Raw genomic sequence first — 12,980 nt, forward strand, 5'->3', positions numbered from 1 at the left:
AAAAATAAAAATGCATTTCAATTGTTTTCAAAAAATAATAACCAAATAAATAAAATACTTTATTTAGAATTATACGATCACTGTTGCAAATTAAAAAATAATTATAACTATAATATAATAAATAAAAATAATTGCAGGGAAATTAACAGGTGAAATTAAGGAAAATAAAAAGAGGGTATTTTGGTCTCTATGTAAAAAAATATCTTAGTCTTAATCAAATGTCATGACCCATCCTAGTGACCAAGGCTGAATTCACAACTAGCTAATTCTAAAATTTCTTAGATAAATTCCAAGTAATTAAATTAAATAATGCAGCTGATTAAAATAAAAGATTTAGATAAATATCTGAAGCGTACATAGAAATTATTATTTATGTAACGATGTAACATTAGTCAGATAATGATTACAAGAAAGAAAAAAAATGATATCCATATCAAATTTGAGGTTCTGATCCACAGGGTAAAACCATCATTCTTTAAATTTTTCACCAGAAAGGAGTTTTAACAGTTATAAGCACATGGCAGAGTGATAAATATTATACTGAGAGCATGAGGGTATAAAATCATAATGGATAATTATTTAGGCTAAACGATGAATAGTTTGGTTCGAATAAATTATTTTTAATAAGAGACATATAACACAAAATCATATAAACAAAATAATTATAATCACGGTATAAAATAGAACAGAGGGTCAATGGATCCATGACAGACAGAGGGTCACGAAGTGACTAATCAGAGGGTCAAAGGTTATTTAAGTCCTCCAAGACATGGGACTGTCAGAGGATCATTAAAGTGACAATTCAGAGGGCTAGTAATTATTTAAGTCCCTAAGGCATGAGACCTCTGTGGTGGTACTTATTCAAAACAAATGTTTATAAAATCATTGTCAAATATTTTTTAAAATTTAAACAAACATATCCATGGGTTTCAATTTAAGCAAATAGAATTCAGAAAATAATCCACATAATTAAAACATTAACGTAACCATAAAACATAAATTATATAAAATAAATTTGTGGTAACTCAAAAAATTCGTAAAATATATTATGGTAACTCAAGACATATATAAAACATATTATGGTAGCTCAAGGTATAATATAACTCACTTAAATAGTAATTCCTAATTGTACTCCCATTCACCGTGAGCTGACTCTTTCCCCGTGGTTACATTTGCTTTGTGTTTTTTTCCTTGTTCTCCTATGCACAACACCTCTCTCCTTTATACTAAGCCTCCATACTTGCTCACAAGTTCTAGGTTGACACGTTGCCTCTCTAAGCTACAGCCATCATGATGTTCTAGAAGGAAACTTATCTCTCAGATATGAAACTTATCCTTCAAATGGATAGGTTTAAATAGTTATTATATATATATATATATATATATATTTTTTATCTTTGGGCCCAAATTCTAACATAATTAAACCATCGTAATTAGATTACATTTTATTTCATTTATTTATTTATTTTTTAAATTAATTAAACAATTAAGGTGTCATATTTCTCCCTCCTAAATAGAAGTTTGTCCTTAAACTTGACGTACCTTGGTTTTCGAAGAGGTGTGGGTATTTGACTTGCATTTGGTTTTCAGTTTCCCACGTAACTTCTTCGACACGATGGTTTCGCCATAAAACCTTGACAAGAGGTATAGTCTTGTTTCGGAGAATTTGATCATGACGATCGAGAATCTGCACTGGTTGTTCTTCATAAGAGAGACTTTCTTGAACTTCGAGGCTCTCATAATTGACAACATGTTCTGGATCTCGACTATATCGTCGAAGCATCGAAACGTGGAATACATTGTGAACATTGGACAATTCTGGTGGAAGAGCAAGACGGTATGCTACAGGGCCAATTCTCTCCAGTATTTCAAATGGTCCGACGTAACGCGGATTCAACTTTCCTCGTTTTCCAAACCGAATGACTCCCCTTGTTGGTGAAACCTTTAAGAAAACGTGCTCTCCCACCTGAAATTCCAAATCTCGTCTACGTGTATCTGCATAGCTTTTCTGGCGATTTTGAGCTGTGCGAATTCGCTGTTGGATGAGTTGAATCTTATCACTCGTTATTTGCACAATTTCAGGGCCTAATAGTTTCCTGTCTCCAACTTCTGCCCAACACAGAGGTGACCGACATCTCCTTCCATACAATGCTTCATACGGTGCCATACCAATGCTTGCTTGGTAGCCATTGTTATAGGTGAATTTCATTAAAGGTAGGCGCTCATCCCAATTACCCTTGATGTCCAACACGCACATCCATAGCATGTATTCCAAAGTCTAGATTGTTCTTTCAAATTGCCCATCAGTTTGCGAGTGATAAGCAGTGTTAAACTTCAATTTTGTTCCCAAAGCTTCTTACAATTTGTTTCAGAAGTTAGATACGAAGTGGGGGGTCTCTATCAGACACGACTGAAACTGGCGTACCATGCAATCGAGTGATTTCTTTGATGTATAGAGTGGCAAACTTAGTAAGGGAGTATGTGATCCTAATTGGTAGGAAATGCGCTAACTTCGTTAATCGGTCTACTATAACCCATATCGCATCATTCTTTGAAACTGACTATGGTAGCCCGACCATGAAGTCCATAGTAATGCGTTCCCATTTCCATTCAGGAATAGGGAGTGGTTGCAGCATTCCTACAAGTCTCTGAAGTTCTGCTTTAATACGTTGACATTGCAAGCATTTGGAGATGTGGCTTGCTATGTCTCTTTTCATTCCTGTCCACCACTAGTGTTCCCTCAGATTGTGATACATCTTGGTGTTGCTAGGGTGGACAACAAACCTCAAGGTATGAGCCTCCACCATTATCTTCTTCTTGAGCTCTGGTATGTCAGGTATGCAAATTCAATTTCGAAATTTTAGCATCTCATTGCTTATAGTGAAGTCAAGATTAGGAGTAGTTTTCTGCTCCTCGTACTTTTTCTTCAAAAGTTTGTCTTCACATTGGCGTGCTTTAATTTCTTCAATCAATGTGGGTTCTACGATTACGTTGGCGAGCAGTCTACTGATCTTGTGGGGGACGAGGATACATGCCAAACTTCTGGTAGTCTTTTGACTCAATGCGTCTGCTACCAAGTTAGCTTTGCCGAGATAGTGATGGATCTTTACATCGTAGTCCTTCATCAATTCTAGCCATCGATGTTTCCATATATTCAGTTCCTTCTGTATAAACAGATATTTAAGACTCTTGTGATATGTGTAAATCTCGCAAGTTGCACCGTAGAGATAATGACGGGCAAAGATTACTGCAACCAATTCTAGATCGTGCGTTGGATAATTTTTCTCATGAGTCTTTAGTTGTTGCGAGGCATATGCAATGACTTTCCCATTCTGCATAAGAACACAACCCAAACCATTATATGAGGCATCACTATAAATTACGAACCCATCAGTTCTTGTGAAGAGTGCCAGTATTGGAGCTGTCACAAGCCTGTTTTTAAACTCCTGGAAGCAACGTTCCTGCTTGTCAATCCATTCAAAGGGTGTGTTCTTATGAGTTAGCTGGGTCAAGGGTGATGCCATCTTTGAGAAATTTTGAACGAAGCGTCGGTAATAGCCGGCTAGACCCAAGAAGTTTTGAATCTCGGACACGTTAGTAGGTCGTGGCCAATCCACGATTGCTGCAAATTTTTGGGGGTCAACCAAGATGTTATCCTTATTAATGACGTGACCGAGGACGTGTACACTAGTGATCCAGAATTCACATTTCTTTAACTTGGCATAAAGTTTGTGATCACGTAGTGTTTGCAGCATTGTTCGTAAGTGTCGCTCATGATCTTCTGGTGACTTGAAGTATACAAGAATGTCGTCAATGAAGACAGTGACGAACTCATCAAGATATGGTTTGAACACTCGGTTCATGAAGGCCACTAAAGCATTTGTGACACCAAATGGCATGACAAAAAACTCTTAGTACCCGTAGCGTGTTCTGAAGGCCGTCTTCTCGATGCTTTCCATTTTGACTTTTAGTTGATGATAGCCGGAACGCAAGTCGATTTTGGAGAATACTTGAACGCCTTAAAGTTGATCAAACAAGTCGTCGATTCTTGGCAAGGGGTATCGATTCTAGATGGTGACTTTGTTTAGCTCCCGGTAATCGATGCATAACCTCATCGTGTCATCCTTTTTCTTTACAAACAATACTAGAGCTCCCTATGGTGAGGTACTTGGTCGAATGAAGCCTTTGTCCAGGAGTTCCTGGAGTTGGGTTTTTGGTTCCTTCAATTCCGCCAACAACATGCAGTAAGGGGTTTTGGAGATCGGTTGTGTATTGGGTTGAGTGTCGATGGTGGATTCGATTTCTCAATCAACTAAGGTACCAGGTAAGTCTTCAGGAAAAACGTCAGAAAATTCTCGAACGACCAGTATTGAATCGAGTGTTGGGTTTATTTGTTGAGCGTCGACCACATAACAAATATAACCACCACGACTTTTTCTCAAAATTCACTGGGCTATCACGGAGGATATCAAATACGGAGTGGTAGAAACTCCAGTTCCTTCGAAAACCAGCTCGCATTGGTCGCGTAATCGAAGAAAGACCTTTTTGGTTATACAGTCAATAGAGGCATGGTTGGCAGCAAGCCAATCCATTCCTAAGATTATGTCGAAGCTACTAATGTGGAGTGGAATTAGATCTACATACAAGGTTTCATCTTTTAGGGATATAACACAGGACTTGCATACCTTTGTACTAAGCGTGGAGACACCAGATGGAAAAGCCACAGATAATGCATATCCCAATGGTTCAGTTGTTGATGTTAACTTGGGAACAAAGTGTGGTGCAACAAAAGAATGAGTGGAACCAGAGTCAAAGAGAACATGAGCTAAGTGATCACAAACAGAAAGTGTACCTGTCACAACGTTCTCCGTAGCATTGGAATTTTCAGGTACTAACGCAAAAGCTCTCCCTTGGCGCTTCTGTTCCTTCATTCCTCCTATGGCAGTTCTTGGTTTCTGAACTAGTTCAGAGGTACCCATCACAGAGTTTGTGAATTTTGGGCAGTCTTTCATCACATGGCCAACTTGGCCATACCTATAGCATGCTTCTATTGCCCAATAGCACCGTCCCTTATGAGCCTTTCCGCAACTCGAACAATTCAAAATGGTGCTACCCCTGGGAATCGTAAAAATTTGGTTGGCCGAACCAGTCGAGCTAGTAGATCTGGGATTTACTTTCTTTGGTGGGGCTACCCTTGATCCTTCGACTGGTTCCCAAAACTGCTTCTTTTGACACATTCCACTTGAACGTGCGATTTTAATTCCTTTTCCGGTGATATATTCTCGATCCACCACCTCTGCATAGGTTGGTAGTTTTAGAACCTCAAGCCTATCTTTGATTTCCGCATCTAATCCTGCTTCGAATTTCCTTGCTTTTCGGGCTTCTGTCGGAATAACATACGGTGCAAATCGTGCTAGTCGTGTGAACTTACTTTTGTATTCCGCCACCGACATTGTTCCTTACCTCAAATGTAGGAACTCGGATGCCTTCTGCTCTCGTAGTGATTCTGGAAAGTACTTTTCATAGAACACCTCTAGGAATCTTGCCCAAGTCACGATCTCTTCCTTTTCTAAGGTGAGGAGCCATCATTCCTGCGCATCTTCCTTGAAAGTGAAAGTGAAAGTGAAAGTGGCGAAGGATACTTTCTGTTCTTCTGTACAGGGTAGGGCACGAAAAATCTTCTCCATTTCTTTAACCCAAGCTTCAGCTACCAACGGGTTTGAGCCTCCTGTGAGCATGGAAGGTTTCAAGTCTTGGAATTGTTTAGTCGTAGTTGTCCCTTCACGATGTTCTGGTAACCCATTTTTCTGTAAGGCTTGTAAGAAACTAGTAACAGCTCTTTCCACAATCTTTTCCATTGGATGATGATCCGGTACCATATCCATCGTTAGCCATAGCTATAAAACAATTTTAATAAACGTGGTGCATGATTTCTATTAATTACCTAAATTAAAACATATTCACATAATCTACAAAACATAGACAATATATACATTATTCACAAAACACCAATTTTATTTATGTATAATGGTGTTGGTACATCACTTGTAGTTATGTCAATTTTAGTGCCTAACCCTTCATGACAAAACGGGTTAAAACTAGATCATGGTCAGCTCGCTTGGACACCAAACACAATGAAAAAGAAAAACACAAAAACAACAAAAGAAAGGATTTTGTTATCAGGATCTTAGGTTGAAAATAGCCATGGGTACTGCAGTTGCATGTGATGCTCAAACTCCCAACCGCTTTGCTCGATGCCAAAGCATCGCCATACCATCTCTACTCAGTACATGGGGATGTCTTCCTTGTAACCCCACAGTTGTCGCCCCGTGATACGTACAGGAACCTCCACATATGTCATAATATCACCAAAGTCAATCGTCTGAGTATCAATTAGGATTTGAGGGGAAGGGACTCTTGCTTGAATGTGATCACTTAAGAAGGCATTTTCTCGTCGAGTCACAAACTCTAAAGGTCAAGGTGCCACTAAATAACAAGGATATACTTGACTCGAGGCCATGCCTACTACCCGTGTAGGTCCCAAAAACCTGTCTAAGGTACTCATAGCGTCAACGCTCCACCACTGTGTGTCTACTTCTGTGGGGACGACCCTTAAGTATACTAGTCGGCCCATAAATTGGTTGAGGGTCGGGTCTGCCTGCCTAACTATTGCTTCTGAATTGCCTATTTCCTCTAGTAAGTTTGGAACGTAACTGTTATTTTCAAAACTTCCTTCAACATCCGAGAGATTAGGCCCGTACCAAAAAGAGTCGCCAAAGTTAAGTTCTAACATTGCCTGCACGACAGGATGCCTAACTTAGCTATAGAACTAACAAAAGACTTATTACTATAAGGACTAAGGTAAGACTATAACCATAAGGACTAAGGTAAGACTTATTTATTTTTATTTTTTTTCTTCTTCTTCTTATCTTGTTTTTCTAATGGTACGCGTGTTTTTTAATTTAATGGTATGTTTTTTTTTTTTTTTATATAACCATTGCTCTGATACCACTTTTGTCACGACCCATTCCAGTGACCAGGGTTGGATTCACAATTAGCTAATTCTAAAATTTCTTTGATTAATTCCAAGTAATTAAATTAAATAATGCAGCAAATTAAAATAAAAGATGTAGATAAATATCTGAAGCGTACATAGAAATTATTATCTATGTAACGATGTAACATTAGTCAGATAATGATTACAAGGAGAAAAAAAAAAAAACATGATATTCATATTAAATTTGAGGTTCTAATCCACAGGGTATAACCATCATTCTTTAAATTTCTTGACCTGAAAGGGGTTTTAACTGCCATAAGCACATGACAGAGTGGGAAATATTATACTGAGAGCATGAGAGTATAAAATCACCATAGATAATTATTTAGGCTAAACGATGAATAGTTTGGTTCAAATAAATTATTTTTAATAACAGACATATAACACAAAATCATATAAACAAAACAATTATAACCATGGTATAGAACAGAACAGAGTGTCAATGGATCCATGACAGACAGAGGGTCACGAAGTGACTAATTAGAGGGCCAAAAGTTATTTAAGTCCCCCCAAGGTATGAGACTGTCAAAGGGTCACTAAAGTGACAATTCAGAGGGCCAATAATTATTTAAGTCTCCATGGCATGAGACCTTCGTGGTGGTACTTATTCAAAACAAATGTTTATAAAATCATTGTCAAATATTTTTTAAAATTTAAACAAATATATTCATGGGTTTCAATTTAAGCAAATAGAGTTTAGAAAATAATCCATGTAATTGAAATATTAACATAACCATAAAGCATAAATTATACAAAATAAATTTATGGTAACTCAAAACATTCGTAAAATATATTATGATAACTCAAGATATATATAAAACATATTATTGTAGCTCAAGGTATAATATAACTCACTTAAATAGTAATTCTTAATTGTGCTCCCGCTCACCGCGAGCTGACTCTCTCCTCGTGGTTACGTTTGTTTTGTATTTTTTTCCTTGTTCTCTTATTCACAGCACCTCTCCCCTTTTATACTAAGCCTCCATACTTGCTCAGCATATTCTAGGGTGACACGTTGCCTCTCTAAGCTATAGCCATCATGATGCTCTAGAAGGAAACTTATCCCTTAGATATGAAACTTATCCTTCAAATGGATAAGTTTAAATAGTTGTTGTTGTTGTTGTTGTTGTTTTTTTTTTTTTTTTTTAATTTTTGCGCCCAAATTCTAACATAATTAAACCATCGTAATTAGATTATATTTTATTTTATTTTATTTATTATTTGTTTATTTTAAAATTAATTAAACAATTAAGGTGTCACATCAAAGTTGTTAATCCCATACCAAATAAAGTACCATTTTTCAATTGGTATGACACCTACCGGTACTGATATTTTTCCGACTGCTATCTTGGATTTATCGTAAAAATATTATATATGTATGAAAAATATTGTCTAGTAGTAAATAATTTAAGCATATAATTTAACTATCCAAAGTTTTATTTTTTTTTATTTTTTTAGGGTATCAACGTATATCATTATGATGTCCCGAGTACATCACTTGCTTCATCCTTCTTTTAATTTCATTAAATTTCCTATTTCGGGTTTTAATTCGAGACCTTCATGTGGATTCATCACACTTCATATTCTTGTGTATTATGGTCCTAGACTGTTTCCGGGTTTGAATTTTCCTTGTTTTGAGTACGGAGATGGACCGGGATGGGAGAACACCTAGTTAAACTTAGGATCGCATCCTGGTAAACAAAATTGCACATGCGGGGAAGGAGTTGCACGTGCAGGAAGAAGGGTCGCACGTGCCAGAAAAAGGGCCGCACGTGAGGGTGAATCCTGAGGTTCAACTATTGGAATAAAAACAAGTGCATGGAAAGCAAACTACACATGTGGAGGGGAAGAATCATGTGCAGCTTGGGACCCGTACGTGCCGAAAGGGGGCACCGCACGTGCGGAAAAAGGTGTGCACGTGCAGGAGTGGTTATGAGTCCGGAAATTCTTTCTTTAGGCTGGGTCACCTTTTCATTTCCCTATTTCCCTTCTCTATCTATATCTCATTTTCTCACCCTTCTCTCTACAAACACCCAACCACCACCATGAATCCTTGATGTCTTCAAATCTATTGAAGATTTGACCCTAGTTCCTTTATCAACTTTGGAGAGCTCCTCAAGGGTTACATCTTGTACGGTGGAGATCGACTTTCGATACTAACGAAATCTTAGGTTTTCTCATCCTTCTTCTCCAAAATTTGAGGCAGGGAATTTCTTAGAGTTATATATATGATTAGCATGTCTTGACTTGGTATTAATGTGATTTTGTGTTGGAAGTTTGGGATTTGAAAATGTTGGGTTTTAAATTGTTCGAGGAGTGATTCCTCTCATGGTTTTGCACAAATTAGTTGTTTTATGGGTTTATGAGACTCATGGGAGTCCATTGATGAAAGCATCTTTTTTGAAAATGTGAAATATGTTTTTGAAGGAAACCCCTAGATTTTGGAAATTTAGGAAAAAGTTGATTTTGTGAAAAACTTATGAAAATGTTGAGATTTTCATGGAGAAAAATGATGAATTTTCATATGTTGATATGTTGTTGAGGTATCCAAGAGATAGGTAAGTTTTTGTTGTTGAGAAATTGATGTGGATTGCAAGATTGATACATGCTCAAATTATGAGAATTTGATATTGATTATGAATATGAAATATTGTCATATGTCACACACACACACACACACACATATTGTTGAATGATATTTGAGGAATATCAGTGATTGAGATGAAATTGAGAAATATTGAATATTGTGTTAACATAGAGAGAATGTTGAGAATTTAGAATATCTTTTCGAGAATGTGTATCTTAACTTCACTCTATTTTGTTCATTACACGGCCTTTGAATAATGCCTTATTAAAGCTACGACTTTGGAAAGATAGAGTTATTGTTTTGAGATGGCTTTTGAAACTTGAATTGTTTTTAGGGTAAATATGTTGGTAAGTCTAGACAAGGGGTGTAGATTGACACTTAAGTTGGTCTGAGTGTCCAGGGTGAAAGACTGAAAACATGAGTAGGGCAAATACCACGTGCCTTCCAATTAGGAGTAGGTAAAGTGGGTTTGGTAGAGTCTTGAGGGACCTTCTTGTAGACACCAGTCTAGGATTACTTGAATTGTATTTACCACCCCGTATTGTGATTCTATTACAATGATGTATTTTTGTTTTCAAAATAATCATTGGCATGAGATTTCAAAGAGATAAAACTCATGCTTTATTTATTTTTGGAGCATGACATGGCATTGCATGCATATTTATACGACTATCTAAAACAAATATACTTTGTTAAGATCTTCTTACTGGGTTCTGTGCTCACCCCTAATGGAATTGTGCAGGAACAGATGTGGTAATTCTGTCTCAATGAAGGCGAGAGCGTAAGGCTTTTTTATTTAATTGTTCTATTTTTGACAAGCCAAGGGGTTATCTATATGGGTTTGTGAATCATTTATTTGTAACTGGGCTTAAGCCTTAGAACTTTTGGCCTGGGGGACTTTATTTTGTATTTGTTTCTTTTATTATTTATCTATCTCACATACTATAGATTCATACCTTAGAGGAGATTGAATATGTAAGTGCATGTGAACTTCTTTTGTAAATCTTTCATATATCAAGGAATTTCACTATAAAGATTGATTAGTGAATAATGATTGGAGAATTATGATTATTTAATTGAGATGGATTAAATCATGGTTATCATATATTAATTATTTGGGGGTTTTACAATCATATAACATATTTTATATAATATATGGGTGTGTATAAAATAAAACAAAAAATTCAGAAATTGACTTTTGCTTGCGTACCCTTCAATTCTGTCAGAATTACATTTTTCGACTGGTATTGTCGGATATTTACGGAATTGGCCGGTACTCACCGAGAAGTTAATTTGAACGATATTGGCCTATTTATATTCTGTTTTCTCTCTGGTATGGTACATACCGACCGGTACTGGCTAGTATAGTATGGGATCAACAACTATGGTCTTAATAGGTTTAAAAGTTTTTATTACTTATATAAATGACAGTAAATGTACTCATTTAATGCATTTCTTAACATATCGGCCCGTTGGCCCACCCAGCCCGCCCGACCCAATCCTATTTTTCTAGAACTTGGTAAGGTTGCTATAGCCCATAAGGCCGAACTAAGCTAACATTTTCAGACTGAAATATTAATGGACTGGGCTTAGAATTTATATTTTCAATGCAACCCGACCCAACCCGTTATTAATTAAATATTTATTTATTTATAATACATTAAAATAATTTTTTTGATGTTGAGATCTAGACTTTATGTTTATTGATTTTATAGAAACTCACGTTTGTGGTAATGTGATTGAATTTATTTAAGAAATATAATCTGTGATTGAATTTAATTATGGAATGTTTTAGGTAGTGTTTGGTAGAGTTTTAGAATTATGATTTGAGAATAGAGTTATATTTTGAGTTTGTGAGTTTTGAAATTATGATTTGAGTGTAGAAAATTTGTTTGGTCATGAATTTTGAAAAGAGTTTTGAATTGAGTTTGAAATGAATAATGTGACATATGATGTTTGATTAAAAAACTTAGAACTCATAACCAAACACACAACTCAAAACTCTATTCAACGCTCATAAAAAAAATTAAAAAAAATTCAAAATTTTTTTTATTTAAAATATAAAAATAACAAGTGCCAAAAAAAAAAAAACGAACACTATTCCGGTCAACCGGTCGGACGTCCGGGTTAGCCAAAGTTTCTTGCTTGAAAAGGAGTTTTCAAAAGTGGTTATAGAATTATAATTTGAACACTGAAAATAAACACCACACTCAAAAGTGTGGGTGGAAATGTATTTGGAACACCTTTCCAAACACATTTTTTAACATATAGTCCAATGGGTGCACTTGGAATTTATAATTATTTTTTAGAACGGACTTGGACAAATAGAGAAGCCTGATGTTAGGATCAGGCCGGGCTTCGATAGGCACAAAATCCCTTATTATGAAGTGTCCACTTGGCCCAAACTCAACCTGTCCCAGCCCAAACCTAGCCTGACCCAGTCCAACTGTCCTAGCCCAAACCTAGCCCAACCCGGCCCAACATCCACCCCTAAGCACATGTTAGCAAAAGCCAATCTGTATATATGTTTGTATACATAAAGTATATTTAGAAGAATGTAGCACTAGTATGCTTGTAATTATAATGTATAATAGTAGATGTTCTCACTAAAAAATATATACAAAAAATTATGTCATCATGTATAAAAATTTTATTTGTATGGTATTTACCCACAATGTGAATTTATACGCTAACTAAAATAGTTGAATCATTGAATCGTCGAAATCGATTCAATTTAGTTTTCAATTCTAAAGTTTTGGTTGAAGTTTTAAATTGAATCCAACAAATCGTGATTTATTAGTTTGTTAGTTTTTAATATTTTTGTATTTAAGAATAAGAATATATAAATTATTACTAGGATTTCAATATTAGTTTTGATTAAAAAATTAACAAGTTCTAACTAATTTAAGTAAATTAATCGTTGTTAATTTGTTACTATTATAAAATATATATTATATTTCTTATTATATAAAATCTAGTGAATAATTTGTGTCTAAAGGCACTCCCAACACAATTTGACATCAGCTAAATCATGGCACCTAAATTTGAAAATAAAAAAAAAAAAAAACAGCTAAAAACACAATAAGGCAATACCAAAACTTTTCTCTTTCCACTATTCCATTATCACTTCAGCTCTTGCCAAGAGCATCAGTGGTGGTGAGGAGAGGAAGGGGGTCACTACATTGGTGAAAGAAGGAGAAGAATGAGTCATCGTACCAACCCTCACCGCCACTGGGAAAACAAAAACCGAATCAAAGCCCAAATAACAGTGTAGATTGATCAATTATCAAAATCCGAAACATATTCTAAAAGAGATAAATGAAATTTCTATTAATA

General features: G+C 35.8%; 1 protein-coding gene across 1 annotated transcript; it reads right to left on the reverse strand.

The window, feature by feature from the left end:
* Positions 1-4,445: 4,445 nt before the first annotated feature.
* On the reverse strand, positions 4,446-5,453 carry LOC145823784 (uncharacterized). The gene has a single exon (XM_082923305.1). It carries the CDS (start codon positions 5,451-5,453, stop codon positions 4,446-4,448), a length of 1,008 nt encoding a protein of 335 aa, XP_082779431.1.
* Between the last annotated feature and the right edge of the window lie 7,527 nt (positions 5,454-12,980).

The sequence above is a fragment of the Camellia sinensis genome, chromosome 4 (genome assembly GCF_055761805.1).
Source record: "Camellia sinensis isolate YWXY chromosome 4, ASM5576180v1, whole genome shotgun sequence".
In the NCBI taxonomy this organism is placed as follows: Eukaryota; Viridiplantae; Streptophyta; class Magnoliopsida; order Ericales; family Theaceae; genus Camellia; species Camellia sinensis.

What these genes read in the sequence shown, in the direction of transcription:
- LOC145823784 (XM_082923305.1), bottom strand. Translation starts at nt 5,453, where the DNA reads ATGTCGGTGGCGGAATACAAAAGTAAGTTCACACGACTAGCACGATTT.